Here is a 24527-nt window from a genome sequence, read left to right as displayed (position 1 = left end):
CCATAAACAGAAGAAAGAAGGTACCATATTTGTGGGTGACAACAGAAAGATAGGACTTACAGGAGAACTTGATTGTGAGAAAGGAGGAAAGCAATGTTTACTTGGCTGGTGCTCAGAAACTGTGGACAGCGATGCTACTTTTTAGTGGGTCCATGAAGAGGACCTTGAATGCCTGACTTCAGTGACTGGATTTGAGCTACTTAACCGCAGGATACGCTCCTATCCTCCCTGGGTCAGCTCTTTTCTGTCCTGATAGCAGAGAGATGCACTGACATGTTTTTCAGACTGAATGACCCTTGTATCTTGTTCTTTTATAGGCCTTTGTTTGGACAGAGGTCTTGGCCTTTTTCCAAAGTAGACTTTCAACAAAAAAGAGCCTTGCCTATTTTGATTATTCATTACCAATATATCAACAATTGCATCTATCATGACATAGATTCTAATTGTTTGTTTTCCAATATATAGTGTTTAAAATTATACTTTCACATTATTTTCTCATAATTGCTAACCATATTGTTGTTAGACAGACACCTAAAGATTTCTCTAAGCAGAGTCTTCTACTGTATTGTAAGGTAATATAAAAGCAACACTTGTAGGTAACTATATGAAGATTTTATAACATCATGTACCTTTGTACCCTCACCTCAGAACTTTAAAAATTTTGCTTTCTGGCAGTAGAACCGATGCTACTCTAGTAAAGTTCATTTTCAAGAGAGCTTGGTGACTTTTCTTATGCATTTAACGTTTCTTTTATTATTATTATTTTGATCATTTCTTGCTACAGACTTTGAACCTATTACTCCTGGGACATCTTTAGGTAATGATCCTTTATACCCTTCAGGATGTGTTTTCTTTACTCAATTTCATACTTATCTGTGGTGCTAAAGAGATGATGATGTCATAATTTGTCATCATCTTATTGCTGTATTCACCTTAAACTAGAAAAGGCCTTCTTTCTAACATTAATGTGTATAAGCTTTGAGACAGCTATTGACTCCATCTCCCAGCTTGTAATTGCATCACATCAATCTGAATCTCTGTTTACACTGTGCTGTTTGTTAGAACTGGGGTCCAAATGTGATTTTCCATGTAGCCTTTATTTAGACCACCAACAGAGTGTCAATAATTATACCATGAAGTTTCTTTAAGCATTTTACTTTCTATAGTTCAAGATTTACATGATTTTTGTTTTATTTTATTAATGTTTCATCTAATTTTGTGTCATTATTCTAATAAATTATCAAGTGGAAAACTTGCCCAAACCTACTTGTTTTAAATTATAAGAGGATAGTACAGGATGGTTTGAACTTCTTGCAAACCATCACAGTTTAGCAAGATTTCTCATCAGAGATGGTTTCAAGGAAATGATAATTCCTCATCTTCATTTCTTAAACATAACTGTTATATAATTTTTAATCTCTAGGGAATTCTCAGTTATAAAAGAAAACCTGTTATTCTGTTAAAGGAGAAAATTTCAAACTAAAGTAACAAAGTTTTCTCCACTCCAAGAAACTGGTAAATTTTAGAAAGCCTAGAACCTGGTTATATCATTCTATTCAGGGTTAATGGAGCCATCAGCACTATATTAATCCTAGATTTTCTTCCTTCAGCTCCAACAACAACAACAAAGAGACCCCGTGTTCCACGTCCCAAACCTAAAGCCACGCCCCATCCAGAAGCACCTCAGACTAAACTGGGTAAATATGTGATTTCTGGTTTAAGGAGTCCAAACATTCTATCCCAGTTGGAACCCTGAATTCTTTGCACATAATTGGTACATGTCTTACACATCTCTGAAGAGTGGAAGCTACTCTTATTATTAATCCCTTCCACGTCCTGGTAACCGTATTAGCAACTGTGAGACACATCAGAAGTAGTAATTCTGTTTTATTTCCCAATTATTTTGTAAACAAAAGCTGTTCCTGCATAAAAAGATAGAAAATAACATAAGGCAGTGTGTATACAAATATAAAATAATTTCTCAAATAGTACAAATGCTGTATGCTGGAAATGTAAATATTTGGAACAGAAAGAGATCCAGAATAATTAGGGGAAACAGCAGAACAGAATTTGGATGAGTGGAAGGTTGAGGAGACAAAGGCTGAAAACAGGAAATGTGCTGAATGAAGCTGGTGACCAGATAGAAGGTGACTTATTCATACATTCCCTTGACTGTATCCATAGAATGAACTAAAGGGGACTAGGATGTCTACTTGAGAGCTTAAATTTGATCCTGTGGGCTTCAGGGATCCCTATTTCTACACAGGACCATGATTTTCTGTTCTTAGAATTGAAGATAACCTAATTTAACATGGTATCACGAGCTGAGAGGTTGTTCCTTTGTTTATTAAATGCCACTGTTTTCATTAAGGACTTAGTCTCTTAGGGGGTATCAGCATCTTTTTGGCTGTCTGTTCTGTGTGTGGTGGACAGACCCTGGTGTGACCCCCTATTCCACATTGCCTCCACCTCTCACCTCCCACCCCTATAACTCCTGCCTTTTATGTTAACTTTCTGTGTAATCCATCCTTTCCCTCCCTCTCCCCACTTCAAAGCATTGTTTTTACTGGTAAAAGATTAACTTTCTGACATTTCATGCATTCACAAAAATCTCTTTGATTTCTTTTATTATTTTTGATCAGTTCCTACCACAATCCCTGAACCAGTCAGTCTTAGGACCGAAGCTCCAGGAACAATAGTAGGTAATGATCCACTATGTCCATCAGCATCTGCTTCTGCTCATTTGAAGCCCATTTCATCACCATCATAACCTCAGCTTCTCCTGCTTCACAAGACTCTTGTCATTCTCTATTGTCATTCAATTATTTCTTAATATATTAGAGTCTTAAAACAATTCATTTGTTACTGAGACAGTCAAGTATGAACTTAGCTTAGTATATATATACTTAAGGCAATGGGTTTGAATTTGTAGCATCTCATCCCCATGTAACCTTTTAAACACATTGTGTGTTACTGAGTTTCAAACACGATCAGTGGGGTTGCAAGTGGGGTGTCTGTCCTTGATCCAAGCAAGTACATTGTCACAACTGTTATGGTGTGATGTAATTCTTGCCCAGATCTAAATTTTTACGTTTTTATGACCTGTGTGATTTTGTGTTGTCATTTTAGGCAATGATATGGTCTTTTTTTCAGTAAGGAGTGAAATAGAAAATATACCCAAGGCCAGTAAATTGAAATTATGTGTCCCATCATTAGTATAAAGTCACCCTACCCCTCTCCCACCATCACCATAATACAGTAGGTTTTTGGAACTTTTTTTTCATTTAGAAATCACTTTTGAGGATCTCCTTGATATATCAATGAATATTTCTATGTGATTTTTGTTTTTATAGTAATATAATTGATAAATAGAGGCAATAATCAAAATAGTGACAAATATTTCAAAGTCAAAAGAAAAATTTCCTGAAACTCAAGAAATTACAGCAAGTATAATCCTATCCATAGCTTCTGAAACTCAAACCACTCTATTAACCTGAAGTTTTCTTCCTTTATTTCCCAAAGTGCCTCAATGAATTCATCATCCCCATCCCAAATCTAAAACCACACTGAGTCCTGAAGTACCTCAGGACTCAGGGAAATGTGTAAATTCTGGTTGAGGAATCCTGGAGCCCATCCCTGTGGAGTCTAGAGAAAGTGAAGGGGCAAGTTGGGATCAGCAGCCGCTTTTACCCCACAGTAGGCAAGCGGAGCATAGCTGGATGGGTCTTAGGTGGTAGCTGAATCCCTTCCTCTTTGTGAATTAGAATCTTCTCTCTAAATGTCTGTTTCATTGGCTTATCATTCGATGCTATTCATCCTTTATATATTGAATGTGTGTAGTGGACTGAAACAGCTGTGCAACAAACATATACTTGGGCAAATAGATTATTTCTTGGTAACTGTCTAGCTTGTATACGTCATAGTACAGATCCAGGCAGGAGTTGATAGTATTTTCTATAAAGAACAACTTAGTAAATACTGGGGGCTTTGTGGCCCCGGTAGTCTCTGATATCTATTTTCCTTTTTCTTACAACCACTTAAAAATGGAAACTGGCTGTATGAAAGCAAGCTATGGGCAAGATTTGGCCTATGGGCCATAGTTTGTCAATGTGTAATTTAAAGAAACAATCAGAGTGGACCAGAGTAGTGAAGAAGGCCTTGAACACTCAAAACTGTTACAGATTTGGATAACTAGGGAACAGGGAATGAAGAGGTTCAGAAAGCAGGATGTGTAGAGACCAGTGAGAGGAGACAGAGGCTTCTTTGTCAGGCTTCTAAGTGCTGATCAGAACATTATACTGAAGCTGCTGTTATACTTAATGGGCTCATAGGGGCAGTTGAAAGGGTTTTTCACTGCTGGGCTTAGGAGTTTGAGTTTCATGTAGGAATAATCAGTATGGGAGGCTTTCCCCAGGCACATGACAAAAGGATACAGCTAAGCCACAGACTGAATGGCTGCCCTTTATCTTGCTCTCTTAAGTACTCCAGGTAGGCAAAGCTTGTGCTTTCTTTCCAAAGATCAGTTTTAGCAAGATGGGTATGGTCTACTTTGGTACCTAGACTGGGATCACCACAGAATGAGAAATTTCACAGGCACTTTTCAGGGACAGTTATCTGATTACAAAGGCAAACCTTCCTGAGTGATAAACTGGTACCTGAGTGCTGGGACAGATTGAAGGCAGGAGAAGAAGGGGACAACAGAGGATGAGATGGTTGGATGACATCACCGACTCAACGGACATGAGTTTGGCTGAACTCCGGGAGTTGGTGATGTACAGGGAGGCCTGGCATGGTACAGTCCATGTGATCACAAAGAGTCGGACTCAACAGAGTGACTGAAATGAACTGAGTGCAGATAAATCATATCCCTGTGAGACTGTATAAATGTTTAACATTTCTTTTTTATTGTTATTTTTGGTCAGTTCCTGCTATAGTCTTTGAACCAGTTACTCCTATAAAAGAGGCTCCGGAGACAGCATTCGGTAAATGCCACTTTCTGACCTTTAGCAAGAGCTTTCCCTACTCATTGTCAAACTTCTGCTCATTCCACTCTGTTGCCATTTAGTTACATTCTTTATCTTGTGATAAAAACATGCATAAAACAAGTTACCTCTGGTTCTAAAGAGAGCCATGCCTGGATCTAGTTTGGAATACTTTCCTGTCCTGTAACATATTTAAAATTTTCTTCATACCAGTTTATGTCTTTAGCTCAACCAGAGTTCTCTGTTAAGGTAAATTTCATGTATTTATTAGAGTGTCTGATCCTGATCTATGCTAACCAGGTTGTAACACAGAAGTTCCTTTATATATCCTTTGTACACCTGCCTTTTTTACCTGCTTGTTTTGTTGTTGTTATTGTTTTAACATTTGTGTGATATGTTTGTAGTGAATTGTCTACCAGGTAACATGATCAAGGCTAATAAGTTTAAATAGTAAGCCTCATCCTTAAGTTGAATCTGACTCCCCCTTACTCTCCAACATAGTTTAGAAATGACTCAATCTTTTTAATGCAATCTAGGAGAATGTGATAAAAATACATATCTTGACTATCTGAATTATTACCTTCATTTTATGTATCAGCTTTTTCCCCAAAGTATCATCAATAACAAAGGAAGATATACACATAGTCAGGGCAAATTTTTCACCCTAGACAGATCCATTTCTTGAAACTGAAGAAAATCTATCAAGCTTTGGAAAACTTGAAGGTTTTTTAAAAAACCTGTGATTTTCAGAAGCATAAGCTTTAAAGTACCAAGTTTATCTTTTTCTACTTCCCAAAACATCCCAATAGACACATCATTCACAGTACAAGCTTAAAACTACTTCATGTCCAGATACAGTGGAGGTTATACCAGACAAAAGCAAAACAAAAGGGTTCTTGACTTAAGGAGTGTGGTAGCCTGACACTGATTGAAAATGGAAACCTGTTTACCTCCTAGTAAGTAAACCATGAAGAGTCCTGGTGCCTTCAGAGCTGGCGAGGGGTTCTGGTTTGAAAGATACATAATCTTCTCTCCAAGTCTGGGTAGTAAGAGGTTTGCTTCTCAGTCTGCAAGCTGGTTAAGCACAAGCATTTTTCCTATGTGAACATCCTAGAGAATGAGAACAGTGCAGAGTGTTTTTGCAAATTCAAGATTTTTCTTAGGTACACAAACATTAAGTATAGATTTGTTATAGTGAGGCTATTTTAATGGGCAGTGTGTAATCCAAAATGGGTACTTTGCATCTGTAGTTCTTCCCTAGTTGTTGGTGGAGGGAACCCAAATTCTTTCATCACATACTTGCATGGCAGACCTTTAAAAAGTTAAAAATCAACGTGGGCTTCAGTAGAGCAGAGAAGGAGTTTGGGTCTTGACGTCACATTAGAATTTGCACAGTGGGTAAGTGAGAGTGAACAAAGATGGAAAAAAGGATATGCATAGAGGCAACCAGAGGGAGCAAAGATCCTGCTTTCTCTATGTGACAAATAAAGCATTTTTGTTGGGGATGATGCACTTGAACACCATGTGAGGCCGGCTAAGACTAGTATTGTTCTTAATGAGCATCATAATATCTCTTCTTTCCACACTTGGATAGTTTTCCCTGTGCTGAGAGTGGACAGGTGCTTCACTGGATCCATGGGCTAAGCGGCTTCCCCTTATCTAGTCTTCTTCTTTGGACAGAAGTCACAAGATCTTTCCAGAACTGAGTTCTCAGCAATATTATCAAAGCCATTTTGGGCTATTTGTGTAATGGTTTCTTGGTTATTTAGGAACTTTTTCTGCAACCATAATTTGATAACATAGACAGTTTCTTTATTCAGCATACACAAAAGTACAGGTTAGTTTTTCACATGCTTTTTGAGGGTTGTTAGAAACATATTTTATTGGAGAAGGAAATGGCAACCCACTCCAGTATTCTTGCCTGGAGAATCCCAGGGACGGAGGAGCCTGTTGGGTGCCGTCTATGGGATCGCACAGAGTCGGACACAACTGATGCAATTTAGCAGCAGCTTAGCAGAAACATATTTACTAAATACCTAAGAATGTCCTAAAGTCTACCAGAGCAGATGCAGATAATCAAGCACTAATTACAAGAACTGTTTCCCTCTTGTGCTGCTAAACAGAGACCAAAGGTAATGGCTATCTCATGAGATGAAGAAGTCCCTAACTACAGTTTGGCCAAGTGTGAGCACAACAATTGATTTCCCTTTCTGTTAGTCTGCTGGGGCTGCCATAACAAAAAACCACAGACTGGGTGGCTTAGACAGCAGCTCTTGAGGCTGGAAGTCTAAGGTCAAGGCATCAGTGGGTTTAATATATCCCAGAGCCTTTCTCCTTTCTTGTGTCTTCATGTGGCCGTCTCTGTGTGTGAAGGTTTCCCTGCGTCTCTCCCTCTTCTTATACGGACAGCAGTCCTTCTGGCTTCTGGTCCCATTCTTAAGACCTCATTTAAGCTTAACTGCAGCTTTAAAGGCCCTAACTCCAAACCTAGTCACACTGGGATTTAGGACCTCAACATATGAATCTTGAGGGGATACCATTCAGTCCATAACACCCTTCATTCAGAAATTTTAAAAACTATTCTAGAGATAGTATTACATTGACAAGATTCATTTTGGCATGCATGTTGTAGCTATTCATACTTTATTTTTAAAAAACCACAAACCTCTCTTGTTTATTACTTCAGTTCCTGTTACAGACCTTGAACCTGTTACTTTTGCAACGGAGACATCTGGGACCACGCTAGGTAATGACGCTGTGCAGTTCCCCGGTGGTGGTGTTGCTCCTTGTGCGGTCCTTTCAGCCTCCATCCCCATCACGTGCTCTTCTTCTTTCACAAAATGACATCATCATCCTCCACTGCAATTCAATCACTTCCTTCATCTGAAGAGTGCTGTAGCCTCCTTAAAGAAGTGTCCTGTTGTTTTTATGAGAGCAGGCGTGTGCTTAGTTCAAGAGATCTACCTGCCATGTGGAGCATCTGAAATTATCACATTGATTTGTGCTTTGTTGAGCAGTGTTCTCTGTTAAAGCTGAGTTGCAAACAAATTTGGATCTCTTTTTTCTCCAGGCTGATGAGCAATAACAACTATTCTTAAGTTTCTTTGCACATCTTCTACATTTCTAGATTTTTTTTTAAAAAAACTATTTGTATGGTATGTTTGCTTCTTTGTTGATGTTTTAAGTAATGCTGTGTTTTATTACCAATTTGACAAATAGGAAGTTTTCCAAATCTGAAATTTTAATTGTAAACCTTTTCCTTAGTGTGACCCTAACCTCCCCTTCCCTTGCACCAGAATTGAGTCTTTCTTCTCGGTTTTTCCCTCAGAGAGGGACTAATGTGAGTATCTGATTACAATGCTAATTTTCATGCCTTGAATAAGTAACTTGACCCTCAATGATGCGTTGGCATAAAAAGAGTGAAAGTTTTAGACTACAGTTTCATAGAACTTTTAAAAATCCAACAGGTTTTGGCAAAACCTCTCCTCAGTACCCAGAGCCATAAGATATAGAATAACAAGTCTTTTCTTTCTTTAGCTACTACCAAAACATCACAAAGACCTCGTCGTCTACGTCCCAGACCTAAAACCACACGAGGCCCTCAAGTACCTCAGACAAAACTGGGTAAATGTGCAATTTGTTGGTTTAAGGGTGAGCCCTAGTAGGCTGTCCCAGTGGGGACCCAAAACTCTTACTCTAAGTGTGAAGTTATGAGATAGCATTAGTAATATTTCCTCTACCAGGTGTCAAGGAGAACATGACTGTGTAAGACACAGTTGGTGCCAGAATACCAATTCTATGTGAGAGTCATCTTTGATATGCATTTAGTAAGTTTTTTTACTATAAAATTCCACTCAGATCTTAAAGATAAAACTTCCTTAGCAAAGCCAATATATTTCATTCACATAAATAAACAAATTGAAAGTAGCTTGCAAATTCCTGGATCAATATTAGCAACTGTGGGTGATATGCAACCTGTGGGAGACTTATTTTACTTCTAAAACGGTAAAGTTGAGCATAAATTTTCATGAGACAAAGGAGAAAATCAAGGTAGACTGGACTTGGCCCTTGGCCCTTAAGGTTTGGGCCCACTACAGGATTTGTATATATGGAGGGAAACATGAGCCAAGACAGAAGGACCAGGCATGTGGTGGAGGTGGGGTGGGGAGTTGTCTAGAACAGACTGTCCTACTTCTTAGTGGTCCAAACATGGCTACTGATGATGCTACATTAGGCTGGATCCATCCAGCCAATTGAAAGAGGATTTTGAGAACTTGATTCAGGAGCTTAGATTTGAAAGATGTCAATAGTCTTTGATTTCCACTTTTTTCCGGGCTTAGGCCAGAAAGATGCTCTACTGAATATTACAGACTGAGTGACCACTTTATCCTGCTCTTTTATGTGTCATGATTTGAACAGAGATCTCTGACTCTTTCCATAGCTGAGCTCTTGGCAGGACCAACACCATCCACTTCCATGATTAATTTTTATATCTACTTCAAATGTACACACTATCTATTATATCCATGTTAACCTAAACATAGGACATGCTCCTTTTCAGCTTCCATTGAAGTACAGGTTTTTTGTTTTTTTTTTTTTTGTCTCATTGTGTATTAGGTAAATGCCTGAAAATATTTTCCAGTGCAGAGTTTTCCAGATTGGTTAGAATCCATTAGTTAAAACCTAGGAGAATTTCACGTTGACTCAAGATAGTTTAAGGCTAAGCCTAAGACTGACCGTAACTATTGCTTGGCCAAAGAACAGTCATCTGCTCTTTGTTATTTTTGTTTGTTTGTGGAAGGAATGATATACAAGCAAATCTTGTTGGGGTGCAAATATTCTAACTTTTCATATATTTTTAAATCTCTTTGCTTTACTGTATTATTTTTTGGTCAGTTCCTGCTACAACGCTTGAACCTGTCACTCTTAGAACAGAGGCCCCCGGAACAACATTAGGTAATGACACACTGTGTTTTCAACAAGCCTTATCCTGCTTATTGTTGGGCTCAGAGTTTCATCTTGCTCCACGTGACAGTAGTTTTATTCTTTGTGGCCATTTATCTACATTCTTCTTAAAATTATGAAAACTCTTAAATTATCAGTTGTTTTTAATAGAATTAGCCATAGGTGAGCCTACTTTAAGATATTTGCTGGGTAACCTGTTTGAAATTGTGTCATTCTGTGTTTTGTTCAAGCAGTGCTTGTGGTAAAAACCGATTTTCAAACACATCACAGATCTGTTTCTTGTCTAGACAGATAAAGCCATCAACAACTACTCTCACAGGGCCGAGAGGATCCGTACTTGTACATCTACATTTCTACCCTTTTTCCATTTCCTTAGTATTTTGTTGTTTTGTTTCTATTTAGGTAGTAATGTGTTCTTATTTTAATAGTTGCATAGAAAATGTACCAGAGATTGCAATATTAAATTATAAAGCTCACATTTAGTTTGACTGTCCTTCATTATCTATTGAAATTTAGCAACAGTCCTTAACCTTTTTGTTGCCCAAGCATACTGCTCTATGAGAGTTTGATTATAATTACTAATCTTTATTTCTTATATTAAAATTGATTTTTGTCTTCAAAAAATCTTCTGTGATAAAAGAAGATACAAAAGGAATTTATGTATATGACAAAAATCTCAAACTAAAAAGGTAAATATCTAATAATATCAAATAAGATGTAGAAAATCTAGAGTCATGTTTTTGCTTCCCATAGGTTCCAGAACCCTGGGTAATGTTGTTATGTAATAACCCAAGAATTTCTTCCTTCAGCTTCTAAAACATCACAACAGACAATTCATCCACATCCCAGACCAAAAACCACACCAAGTGCTGAAGCACCTGAGTCCAAACCAGGTAAAAGTTTTCCTGGCTTAGAGTTCCAACAACCTAACCCAACAGGGTGACGGGTAATCTTAGTTGTTGGGAGTAACCGGTATGCCCCCAGAGACTAAAGATACAACTCATATTGAGTTGCAGTTCCTACTGTAGAGATGGCGAGAAAAGCACAGTAGGGGGAGATTTGTAGGGCAGCCGACTGCCTCATACTTCCTCTGTAAAGATCTCTGTTGCTGTACACTTTATTAACTTCCACTTATCTTTTGAAAATAAAGCTTCTCTAGAAAAATTAGGCATATTCAGTTCAAATTGATAAACATTAAGTGCCTTCAGTAGCCTCCAAATGTGCTATTGTATCAGATGTGGAAGAGGTGTTTTAATCCTAAAACCTGCAAGACAGTTAAAAACAAAAGCCTTTCCTTGGTAAATAAAATAGAAGCTGGCAATATACACATCTATGAAAATATATGATTGATATTTGTGTGCTATCAACAAGATGTGCTAGGTATATAAATCTTCGGGGCAGGGAAAGATAAGTTTAGAAAGAATGAAGCCTTACTTATTTGACTAAGTATAAACATAATGCTATATTTCTGATTTATATTCACTTAAAACTTTGATATAGCTCCATTTACTCTGGAATCTAGTATTACTACTAGGTTACTGCTTAAAGTCTAGAGTGCTTATTGTTTTGTGATCTAAAAACATTTGAGGCTTGAAACTTCTAATCCAATTCTGAGAATATAAAGAAATACTATGATACTATGTTGTTTTAAAAAAAACAGGAAATTAATATGTGATGCAATATTATTAACTAAAGTACAGATTTTGTTCCAGTTTCACAAAATTTTATGCTAGGGTCCAATATTTTATTTCATACCTTATTCAGCTTTCCACATTGTATTTAGTTGCACTGAGCAGCTTCAGCTACATGGAACAAATTCTGATAAATTCTCTTTTCATTTTTATTCTGTTAAAAATGTTTTCTACTTTTCCTTGTTATGGCTTCTTAGATACAGCCATCATTTTTAAGTGAACATTTAATTTCCAAATATTTGGAATTTTTAAAGTATGTTTAATATAAATTTCTCATTTTGATATTAATTTTTTATTTAAATGCATTCTTCTCTGCAAAAATATAAAAAGTGATGATACTTCTTGCCTTGAGCTTAACAATCATATATTGATATATATGTATATATAGTAGCAATTATTATATGTGTATATTATGAAAGAAAGAAAGTGAAGTCACTCAGTCATGTCCAACTCTTTGAGACCCCATGGACTATAGCCTGCCAGGCTCCTCTGTCCATGGAATTCTCCAGGCAAGAATACTGGAGAGGGTTGGCATTTCCTTTTCCAGGGGATCTTTCTGACCCAGGGATTGAACCCAGGTCTCCCACATAATATGTATATATTATAAATAATTTTAAATACATATATAGTCAATGTTATAAAGTTTTTCATGTCAGTTTCTATCATTTATATTATCCATATTATATTTGTTTATATATATTATATATTATCTATAAATGTTTTCTTACTGTTCTTTTTATTATGAAAATAGCAAATTAGGAAAAAATGCATGAATCATATGCATTTACTAATGATTATAAAAGTTATATGTACAATTTAATAAATAATTAAAATAGAAAAAGTAAAAACAAGAGGTAACCTTTTTGTTTTAAGAAAGCATTCATTAGAGAGGAAAAAAGAACAGCAGAAAGGAGGGTCAAAGACAAGAAAGTAAAACAGTACATGATGGGAAAATTCGAATGTCTGTAATGACCAAGTGTATATTGTAAACGAGCAAAAAGAACTGAAAATGAGATGCTATAGAGGAGTAGAGACTGGGGCAAACAGGAAAATTCCTTCCAGACTGGGGCAAACAGGAAAATTCCTTCCACATCCACACGGTTCAGCTATGACTTAGTTTTGCTAATTATTGCCATGCAGACTGTTTTTAGACTTTCCAATTTTTTTAGGGTGTTTCCAAAGTTTTAGTTTTTTCAGTAAAATATCCCATTTTCAAACACCAAATAGGTCAGGCAAAGCACTTTTACTCATCAGATTTAGATTGTGCACTGTTGATGTGTAACTATCTCATTCTTGTTACAAATGAAATTTAGGGACTTGTGATTGTGGAAAACAGCGATTACACTGTGAGCTGAAGGTTGAAATCTGATTGTGGGGAATATTAAAAGCCTCAGCTATTTTCCTCTGTGGTTTACAGAGAGGTTAATAAAAGATTTATGTGGATTGAAAAATTATATAAAAATTTATTTTAGTTATTCCAAAATTTACTCTGGTTTTGAAAGTTTCCAAGCAGTCACTGTTTCTTCTCTACTGGACAAAGAAAAAGATTTTCTCAGTATTGCTGATTTTGTGGGATAACAATAGTTCAGGAGCATTGACAATAAAAGCTGGAATGTGCCCAAAATAAATAAAGAAAGAAAGTGGAGCCTTGAAATCATTGTGGGACATAGATGAGTAGAAAGATGGAAACGAATAAAATCAGAAAGAGTGGATATAAGTAGAGACCAACCAAAGGACAAAGTCTAACTGTAATATAATACAAAGGATATCTGATTTCAAGGTGGTACTCAAAGCTTTTCTAAATCTTGGTTGGTCCATGTCAGACTCCCAAGGTGAAGATCTTTAGGCACCTGATAAAGCCATTGAGATTTGATCAAGTATCAACAAGTTCCTCTTTGTTCATGAAGACATGTTCTTTCTTTGCTTAACATGGAGAGATACCCAACCTGATTCATCATGCTGAGGCCTCAGTCCCTTCCCAAAGATAGGTCCTTACCAATACCCAAACATCCTATGCTGGCTTATTAATTTAGAATCAGATAATAAAAGGAGGAATAAGGGAATAGGTACCTGACTTAGGTACGGCCAATTATTAGAAAACCGATTGTTTACCCTTCTAGTTTAAGAGTTTTTAAAACTTGTCTTGTTACACTAGTAAGATCCTTTTTGCAGTAAATGTTTTAAGTTTCCTTTTATTTAAAACAATCATTTGGTTTATTTTTTAATACTTTTGGTCAGTTCCTACTGCAGACTTAGAACCTGTTACATTCAGAACTGATGCTTGGGTAACAACAAAAGGTAATAACACGTGATCCTCAGTAAGTGCGTTTGCTTCTCATTGTCAGACTCATTCCATCAACATCACAGCTACAGGTTCTTTTGCCTCATAAAGCTATATCATCATCCTCTGTTATCATGCCATGATATTCTTCATCCTAAAAGTACTGAAGACTCTGACTCTTAAGACAAGTTATCCCTTGTTTCTAAGAGAGCTATGCATGAACCTAACTCAGATCAATTGTTATACATGTAACCATCTGAAATTGTTCTTGCCATTGCATATGTTTTTAACCAATGTTTTGTTTAAGTTGAGTTTAAAAAGCAATTCTTGTAACCCTAACAAAATTTAGAAATGGGGGTTCTTTGTGGATCTAAAGGTCTTTTTTTTTTTTTAAAGCTGTCTATATGATATTTGTTCTTTAACTGAAAAGTTAATGACATGGTCTTATTTTAGGAAACCATCGAAGAGTTTGTACCATCACCACCACCATAATATTTTACCAATCATTCTTGTCCTTTTTAATTCAAAAGGGAGTTCTTTGAATGATTCTTCTTTTTAAATGAATAACTTACTTTCATATATGACTTACTCCCAGTAAACTTCCACATGTTAAAAAAAATACTATTATAATAAGGGTGAAAGCTTCAAATTAAAAAGTTTAAGAGACGCACTTCCTAAAATATGAGGAAATCTAGTAGGTTTTAGGAAATCTGGAGATGTGTGTTCTGCTACCCATAGCTGCTGAGCTACGAACTCTGAAATAACTGAAGGTTCTCTTTCTTCAGCTCCTAAAACATCAAAACGGACCCGTCGTCCGCATCCCAAACTTAAAACTACAACAACTCCTGAGGCACCTCAAACCAAACCGGGTAATTGTGGGTTTCTCATTAAAGGACTGAGTCTTTGCAGCTCTGGAGAGTCTGGGATTGATCCAGCAGTGCGAGGGGTAGCCCATGTGAGCCCTATGTGTGTAAAGGCGCGAAATGGCCTGCTGCTGCTTCCCCCTGTTGAGTTAGCAGAGGAAAATATGATGAGGGGGTGGCAGGGACTCGTGCGATAGCTGAGTACTCTGTCTTCTACATAAGGATCTACTCTTTTATGTACTATGTACTTTATTTGCATTTTCTTATTCCATTCCATTCTTCACCTAAAGACAAAATGTCTTAAACCAATCATTTTTTGTTGTTGTTGTTCAAGAAACAAACATGAAGTAACTTACCTGTCCCCACAGCCCATCAACAGTTGTGAGGATATCAGAGAAGGCAGCGACTTCTTACTTCTCAGTCTGGAGCAGAGTCAAATTCAGAACCCGCCTCAGTGTGAAACATTAAAAGACTGAACCTAGGCAGTATGTCTGTGCGAACAGAGTTCTTTTATGGAGGGGTTCTAAACATCTCTCAGCTGAAAGAGAGAAAAGTCTGTGAAGGACAGAAGTAAGAAGTCTTAAAATCGTGGAGACTGACAGACAAAAAGAAAGGTGAAGAGACCAACCAGCGAGCACAGACTTCTCAGTGAAGGGAGGTTCTGCTTCTCAGTGGTAGTGAAGAGTACTGTGTTTGGAAGGGTCCATAAGAGCAGTTGAAGAAAGTCCTTGAAAGTATGACTCAGAAGTTTGGATCTGACCCAAAAAGTATCAGTGGTCTCTCTTGCAATGGTCTCTTCCCCTAGACAGGGTACAGCATTTTTGTGATTAGAACAGAGCACGTTAAGTGCTTTACTGGCCACCACACACTATTTGTTCTTATATCCTGATTTATTGAGTGCTTTTTCCTCAAATAAGGTCTCAGCCTACTTCCAAATGGGTGTTCTCAACAAGATCTGTATGCTTCACTTGGCTTAATTCTTTTCCATGTCTGTAAATACAAAATCTACTTATTGTATACATGCTTATATAGACATGCTATTGTCTTCCAATTTTATTGAGAGAAAATTGACATACAGTACTGTATAAGTTTAAGGCATACAGCGTAGTGATTTGACTTCCATGTGTCATGAAATGATCCCCACAGTAGCTTTAGTTGTTTAGTTTAATCCATCACCTCATATAGAGAGATGAAAGCAGTAGAAAAACATTTTTCCTTGTGATGAGAACTTAGACATATTGTTTTCTTAAAGCTTCCACAGAAAAGTCAACAGTTGTCAGAACAGTTACCTAAGTATATATTTGGTAAAATGGTTAGATAATTTTCCTAGATCAGTGTTCTACAATGATTGGAATTAAGTACTTAGATACCTAGGAGAAACTCATGTTTTCTTTATGAAGATATTTATCGGATTGTGTATTGCTATGATTGTCTCATAAAAGAATACCTACCTAGCCTGAGGTGATCAAATCATTAAATAAGAAGTATGTGATTTCAAAAAATTTTCAAATTGTTGTGTACCTACTGAAGCGATATTATACTGGTAAGATTTAATTTGCTGACTTTTCACAAGTGTTTGTTTCATTGTTTTTTGACTAGTTCCTACTACAGATCTTGAACCTGGTACTCTTAGAACTGAAGCTCCAGAAATCGTGGGTAATGAGCATGTGTGTCCTTCAAATGGTGCTCTTCCTGTTCATTGTCATACCATTATAGCCACAGGTTCTCTTGCATCTTAAAACCATTTCTAACCCCTCTGTTGTCATTCTATTCCAATCTTTATCTCGTAATTATGCTAAGCTCTATGTCCTCTGTTGACTCTAAGAGAACTGTGTATCTACTAATTTCAGGATGTCAGACTGCTGTGTATCTACTCAACATTGTCATGTGATCATGCACATTTGTTTAAAGTGTTGACTATAAAGCTTTCTTTCAAACATGAATTCCCATTTATCTCTTATTCTTCTCACTTGCATTTTCCTCATCAATTGTAGAAATGCCATGTTTTTTATTGTATTACTTTTTATTGAATTAGGATCTGTGTGATTGTACTGGTGAATCTGTTGTTTCAAGGAATAATGCTTTTAGATAATGGTCAAATTTTTGAACGTGCCTAAATCTTAAACGTTTAAATGATGGGCTTTTATGATAGAATAGGCTGATTCTTTCTCCTTATTTAACAGGGTTTAAGAGTTTCTTATCTTTTACTGAATGAAGAACCACTTTGAAATTTTGATGAGCATGCCCCATTTTTTACATTGATCCTTATACTTTTGAACATGTGAATTCATTATTATACCTATGATTATTGAAATAGGGAACAAAATAGACATTTATATGTCAGCTTGTATAGAAGTGCAAATAGGCTAATAAATGGTTTTTCCAATAGTTAGAAAAGTCTAACATGTTTATATTCATAAACGTGTAAAAAGCTCATCTAGCAAAGTCTTCCATACTAGCAAGGGTCAGATAACCAAACATCTAGAACTTCTTGTTGACCACAGTGATATTGAACAAAGTGCATAACCTGTCTTATGAGGTTAATGGATATTGGCCATAATTTGGTCAGATCTGCAAAGAACAATTATGGTCTCCTTTCTCTCTGTTCTGAAGCTTAAAAATTAGCTTCTGAAATTAGTCTTCAAGTACATTTTTTAAATCTCTTTGGTTTATTTTATTGTTTTTGGCTAGTTCTTCCTACCGTCATTGAACCTGTCACTCATACAACCAAGGCTCCAGAAACAACATTAGGTAATGATATTCTGTGTTTCACAGCAGTTTTTTCCTGCCCATTATCTACTCATTCTGTCATCATCATCCTCATCATCATCACATTATCACTAGCTTCTTAAGACTATCTTGTCATCCTCTGCTGTTCTGCAACTTGATTATCCTTCTCAATAAGAGTATTGAAGACTCTAAAAGGAGTTGCCTATTGTTTTAAAAGATATGCATAGGATTAGGTCAGAGTATTTTTCTACTGTGTAATCTTAACTGAATTTATATCATGTACTACTTTTGTCTAAATGGGGCTCATTTTTAAAGCTGAGCTTCAAATGCAGTCAGGAGTGTCTTATCTTCTCTAGATGAACTAAAACATAACAATGTGTAGTTCCGTGGCTTGGGGGAGTAGTTAAATTTCTTACTGTAAACTACCTATGGTTTGATGATAGTCCTTACCTTTTTTAAAGTTAGAGATTTATAGGACTCTTCACTTCTTGACTTAATTTTATGCGTAAATTTTACCGTAAGACTCTTTGTGATAAAATAATGAACAAAATAGGCAAAAACATTTGGATCTTAAAAATATATGCCTTAAATTTCAAGGAAACATATTTTAGAAACTCTAGAACCTTATTTCCAATACCACCTTCACTGGAATAATAATAATCCAATAATAATCCAATATTTCTTCCTTCAGCTTATAAAACAACACGAGTTCGTCGTCCACGTCCCAGACCTAAAACCACATCAAGCCCTGAAGCACCTCAGACCAAATTGGGTAAATGTGTTATTCCATGGTTTGAGGGGTAAACCCTAGCAGTGTGTCCATGTGGGGTCCCAACGCAGTGCCTTTGATGGAAAGTAACAGACTTCATGTTCTCTAAGAGTTGAGGCATTAAAGTATGGTTAGCAGCTGCTTCCTGGATGAGTTCTTGGTCACTTTTATTTGTAGCAATACTGGCATAGTTACTTATGGTACATCTACAGTTAAACACACATGATCTATTATAGTACATAACCATAGGTTTTTTCCCAACCTCCAAGAAATACAACAAATTCCTTTCACATATTTTTAACATATATTGCCTAAACAGAATTTCTAATGCAAGCTTCCATATTAGAATCAGAAAATCAAACACCTAGGCCAGTCTCATGTTCACTATACTAAGATTCGTAGCAGAGTTCAAAGGTTGTACCTACTTTCTGTGATGAATTGCTCCTAGCCTCAGAGACTAGTTGCTTTCTGTGAATTTACAAAAGTTAAAAAAATAGTTGTCATTTGAAACTGTTTTGAAAGAAAAATTAAGACTTTCTATGTGTGTGTTAAACTTTCTTGCGTTCCCCTTGTTGCTTTTGGTTAGTTTCTGCTATAAGCTTTGAACCGGTTATTCATAGCTCTGAAGCTCCAGAAGCAACATTAGGTAATGACTTTTGTGACCTCATTAAAAACCCACCCCATCACTATCATGGCCAGAGTTGCTCCTGCTTCCTATGATTGCTGTTGTAATTCTGTTTCATGCTTCATCTGATAAGTAGTCAGGATTCTTAATTCAAGAGCTACCTGTTATTTGCAACAGATGTCCCTGGATCCAGGTCAGGAAATCTATCTGCCATGAAATCCCCTTTAGCATTTCATTATGTGATTCAGTGAAGAGTCTGAAGTCTAAATTGTGCCCCTTCTATTTGGTATGTAGATCTATAAAATGGTGATAATTAAGTACCATGAAATTTCTCTGAACCACTCTCTAAAATTCTTTGTGATATTCTTATTATTCTCTTCCTATTTCAAGGAATGATTTCCCTATTAAATTATTTTTAAAAGGTTGCTTCTTGGAAGTGTCAGTTCTAGCAAATATAATTTATAGGCTTAGCCATCATTAATGAACTTGACTATTCCTTATTCTCCACTACAATTTAGCATTAATTCTTTATCATTATTAAGTAGGAATCTCTCTGAGGATCTAATTATACATAGTAATATCTATATCCTTAACAAATTTTGTTATTGATCTCTGAAAGACCCTCAGTGATAAAGAAAAAATTGGACAGTAAAGTGAAATTTTCAAACTTAGGCAGCAAAGCCAAGAAAATCTAATATTTTAGAAAACATTGGTCCACATTCAATGCTGATGGTTTTTAGACCTACAAATACAATAGCAACTCAACATTTTCTTCCTTTAGTTTCAAAACATGGGGCAGGGGGGAACATCCTTCTTACAAACTTTAAACTTCTCTAAGCTCCACAGTTGAAACCAAGAAAATCTATGGATTTTAGTTTAAGAAGTCCTTCCAGCCCATTGCAGTTGGGTCCCAAGAGTGACAGTGATATGGCTTGCTAACTTGCATTTCCCTCCTCTGTGCTGTCTAAGAGAGAAGGTAGCATTTCTACAATTGCACATGGGCCAGAATGCTCAGGGTTGGAGGAGATCTATATGGGCCAAATGCATAAGAATTGTCTCTGACAAAAGATGCATCTTATTCAATTCTCTTAGCATTCTATTTCATTAATTTCTTTTTAAAATAGCATTGCTTCTTTGTCTTAGGTAAACAACCATTTCCTTGCCCTCTGTGGTCCCAGCACCATGTTAGTAGTTGAGCAAAGTGGGGTGTGGAACAGAGATAGAGATAAAAAAAAACTAAGGGCATGTTTTACCTCTTAAAGTACAATATAATTGTGAAGAATTGAGTCTTGAATTTTTCTTAGATGAAAGATAACTTGCTTATACAAAAGCAGCTTGTTTGATTAAAAATATGGGAAGAAAAAATTTAAAGGAATCAAGGTTCTATGTGGTCTTACAGGGAATAGTTGAGCTTTGAAATAACTTGGACTTAAATTGGTAGTTGGAATGGTAAGAACAAGAAAATAAAACATTTTGACACATATTGATGGTACCTGAGGGGGTGGTCAAACTGGAACATAGAACAAAATACTCCTAGATGATATTGAATATTTTGTTAATAATACTGTCTTGAAATCAGCTGTAAGAAATTTTTAGAAAGCCCTTGTGGAAATATAGATTCAGATACAATAATCTTTAAGACTCTCACTTTTTCAAACTGGCTCTTGCTTTTTCTAGAAGGATAATTAACATCAGGGATCAGTAAATCAGTGATTTTTTTTTTTAATATGAAGTTAGATAGTGAATATTTTAGGCTTTGGAGGCCATTCAGTCTCTATTATAACTTCTCAATTCTGCTGTTGTAGCTTGAAGTCATTGAAGTTTTGTTGAAACACAGCCACACATACAAACTAAGATGATTCAAGGCATATTTGTATATCATTTACATCTTGGCCTTGAGTCATTTTAGTTTGTATGTGTGGCTGTGTTTCAACAAAACCTTATTTGAATTTCATACCATTTTTTACATGTCATAGATTATTACTCTTTTAATTTTTTTCAATCATTTAAAAATGTAAAAGTCATTTAGTTCACAGGTCAGGAAGAGGGCTGGACTGAGGGATGCATAATTTGCCAATCTCTTCTGCATGCCTATTCATAACACTGTGATTCTGAAGGTCTTTGTATTGCTACCTTTGTCTAAATTCTGTGACATAAATTATCCATAATTAGTTTGACAACTTAGACCCTCTTCTTTCAGCTCCCACTGAACTGCAAACTCTTATTTTGAAGCCAGTGACATCACCAAGCCTAGAAATGACACAAAGTCAACCTGGTAAATAGATTATTTAATCTGCCTGGATATACCATTGAGCTTCAGGGAACACACCCCAAGTATTGTATTTCCAAACATTGAAAAATACAAAAGAATATGCATTTAACAACTCTACATATGGCACATGTTCTTTCCATGATTGCAAATAAGTGTAAATTAGTAATACATTATTTTCATATTAATTGTTATTCAACTGTATAGAAATACTTACCTTCATTTCATTGGATTTACTCTGTATCAGAGAATAACCACATATCTGATTAAGTAGTCAACAAAACCACTTAGAAGAGCTGATTCTATTCTTTACCTTTATTTTTCACTAAGCTACAAACTTGTGATTCTCTTCAGTAGTAAGCTAAATTTGTGTTCTGCTATGTAAAAAGAATGCTCATTCAGTTGTGACCATTAAGAAAGAAAAAAGTTCTCACTTCACTGAAGATAACAAAATTTCACCTTACACAGTATGAACCTAAACATTATTGCCCTTCAAAATTAAAAACAAATTTTTAAGATTATGCTTAGTAATGCTGTTGCAACCCTCTGACATTTATTTTGAAACACCAGATGTTTATTTTTTCCTAACAGGATTATAATTTCTTTTCATCCCCTTTGTGTATCTCTTAACTAGTTAAATGGCATTTTGATGCTTATGTTGATGGAACAAGGTATGGTTGTTAATGATAACCTACAGTACTTATAAAATTATGAATTCAGTTATTAGGGTTTCCTTTAGTGTTAATAGTACTATTGTTATTACAGGAACAGCTCACATTGAGTACTTTAAAGTACAAGGCACGTGTCTAAATACTTTGTGTGAATTTATTCAATGCTTGCAACAAGTCATCCTTGATAAATTGTACCATTTTGTGTTTTTTGCTAGTTTCTGAAGTCCTGGAATCGCTTACATTTAGCACTGAGTCATCAAAGGAAGCTATAGGTAATAATGTTCCCCAATGGGAAGTCAGGTATATGTGCTTTTCCATCACATTGCAGAAGTCATCTTGGGATGTCCTCATGCTTTGTAACATTTCATGGCTTCTCACATCTTGCCTGTGCTCATCCAGTGAATCTTGACAATTAAATATTATATACAGCACATTGTGCTAGTGCCTGCTGTGTTGCTATGCAAGCTTCACAATTTCCTTACTTAGTTCCCTCTCACTCTGAATGCAAAATTTCATTTTTTAATATTCTGAGCACTCTTTTCATGCAAATATGCACATCCTATTTTTCATTTTCATTTTTAGGATTCATCCTCATGCTTTCAAAGAACTCACTCTATGTCTTTTTCTCACTGGAATCCTTAAACAAAAATATGTAAGGAAATGAAGTTATCTGCTTTGCTCCAGGTGGAAATTGCTGTAGATCCTGCTAGCACGTGTGTGCATGTGTGTGTTCCACACCGCACACTGCCTTCATTTCTGCCCTCTTAAATTGTAGCCATCTTCATATTCTACCTAAATGTTACTTATTCTCACAAATCTATCTACTTAGGATAATTAACCTCTGTTTTCAAATTAAACAGTGTTCCATTACAGTGGGTGCTATGGGCTGCCCACCGCTAACCCACCATTCGGTTTCTTCTCTAGCACCAACTGAAATAGATTATGTCTATTCCACTGCCAAAGCACCACTCAGGCCAGAGGAGCCAGAGACAGAAGGTGGTAAAGCTTTGATTCTTTTATTCAAAATATTCTAATTAGTATCTATTACTTTTCATAGACTATGAAAGTCCAAGCTGGGGTACTTGTTCTACTGTTCAATCGCTTTGAAGAGCCCTAGCTTCTAAAATCCTTGAATTCCTAAAATTAACATGATAATTGACTCTCTGAATACAGAAATAAACTTCAGTTTCTCTGTGGTATCTATATATTGAGACATAATAACACTTGACAGTTAATGATTAAAATATAAATCTTGGAGGTTGAGGATTATAGAATAGGACATCCCTCTCAGATCACTTTTTTCTTATCCTAACCCGTTGTCCTATCTGTAAAAATGTGATGCAGATTCCCAAGAGAATGAGGTTGATATTCAAGAAAGAAATACTTGACTGCAGCTTATCATCCTACAGTTGTTAAAATTGTTCTCCTTTGTTTTGATGCAGTTGTGGAATCTATTACACATGTGTCTGAACCACCTGAGACCACACTAGGTAATGATATACCCGGGCAGCTTTCGTCCTCATTGTCACCATCACCAGAAAACCCACGTTCTCCTTCATTGTCAATCCATGTTGCAACATCATTCTTCCTCATCACAGTTAATTTTCTTTCTACATGCTTCTCTTCATAACCATTGTCCAAAAAAGTGTCTTCTCTCATTCAGCTTTGTATCTAGATCTTGGCCTCTTGCTATTTCAGTCACTGAAACTGTCAAATCTAAAGCATCTTTTTCCTAAGGTTGAACATTCTGCCAATTTGGTTTTATGTTGAATATTTCAGATAATATATTTTTGTACGATGATCCACTTATACCTTCTGCCCTAGCAACACACTTTTCATTAGCAGTCATTTCATCACGTTGATTTACTTGTTTGATTTTTTTCTTTGTTAAACAAAATTCAGTGCTGCTGAATGGCTTATGCTTTAACAGTTTTTATTACTTTTTTTGTTACTCTTGAACATATCTTTCTAGGATTATTGGGGTAGGTACTAATGTGGAGCGATGATTTAAAAATTAAGGATATTGCTTACCTTGAAAGTGTTTTATAACCTGGCATCTCTAAGCAGTTTTTAAACTAAATACATTATTAAGAAGTGGGAGTGGCATTCACTGCAACTTTTTTTCTGTAAAATCTGCCTGTTACCATCCTTTCTGTACTAAGGGTGCATGAAGCACTATAGTAACCCTGGGTCCGTTCCTTCAATTACTGTAGAAACATCACCTCTGCCTCCCCAAACTGTAATTCTAGCCAGCCCAGATGAGCCTCAGACCACACTGAGTATTGTTTCGTATTTCATGTAGAAAGTGAATGTTCACAGAACTTAAAAGAACAGGAAGATGATAGTTGGGCACTATGGACTCCTGTTGGAAGCCATGATTGCTGCTCACAGTCTCTGATGGGCGATCCTACCTTTCTGCTGCCCCGTTCCTCTTTCAATCCATAATGCGTAGCCAGTCCCATGGCAGTGTTGTGAATATCATTTAGGATTAACTGAAACACACCTCTCAGCTACTCCGCAAGTCTTTCATATAGGAAATAGTAATATTTCTGGGAAAGAACATTTATATTCTATTTTAAAACATAAATATCCCAATTTTAAATGCTTTATCACCTTTCTACTTTCTCCTGCTCCTTCCTGTGGCAGCTTGGCCATTTCACTGGATACAAATAAGAGAAACT

The 24527-nt window shown here is 36.2% G+C and overlaps 1 protein-coding gene across 10 annotated transcripts in view; it reads left to right on the top strand.

Annotated features, from left to right (window-relative positions):
• ABI3BP (ABI family member 3 binding protein) overlaps positions 1–24527 on the top strand; it is a 291620-nt gene that overhangs the window by 181794 nt on the left and 85299 nt on the right. The window contains exons 29-45 of one of the 10 annotated variants that reach the window (XM_013973792.2): positions 785–817; positions 1611–1697; positions 2643–2702; positions 4923–4982; positions 7669–7728; positions 8520–8606; positions 9879–9938; positions 10757–10840; positions 13877–13936; positions 14705–14788; positions 16382–16438; positions 17474–17533; positions 18204–18284; positions 21107–21181; positions 22062–22118; positions 22771–22842; positions 23289–23336. The exons of 6 other annotated variants lie outside the window; for them this stretch is intronic. In XM_013973792.2, the coding sequence (XP_013829246.2) occupies positions 785–817; positions 1611–1697; positions 2643–2702; positions 4923–4982; positions 7669–7728; positions 8520–8606; positions 9879–9938; positions 10757–10840; positions 13877–13936; positions 14705–14788; positions 16382–16438; positions 17474–17533; positions 18204–18284; positions 21107–21181; positions 22062–22118; positions 22771–22842; positions 23289–23336 (1125 nt within the window). 3 more of the 10 variants (XM_018059917.1, XM_013974409.2, XM_013974439.2) reach the window with 3 other exon arrangements.

The sequence above is a fragment of the Capra hircus genome, chromosome 1 (assembly GCF_001704415.2).
Source record: "Capra hircus breed San Clemente chromosome 1, ASM170441v1, whole genome shotgun sequence".
NCBI classification, from domain to species: Eukaryota; Metazoa; Chordata; class Mammalia; order Artiodactyla; family Bovidae; genus Capra; species Capra hircus.
Note: the sequence above shows the minus strand (reverse complement) of the source record. Positions and strands in the feature narration are given on the sequence as shown.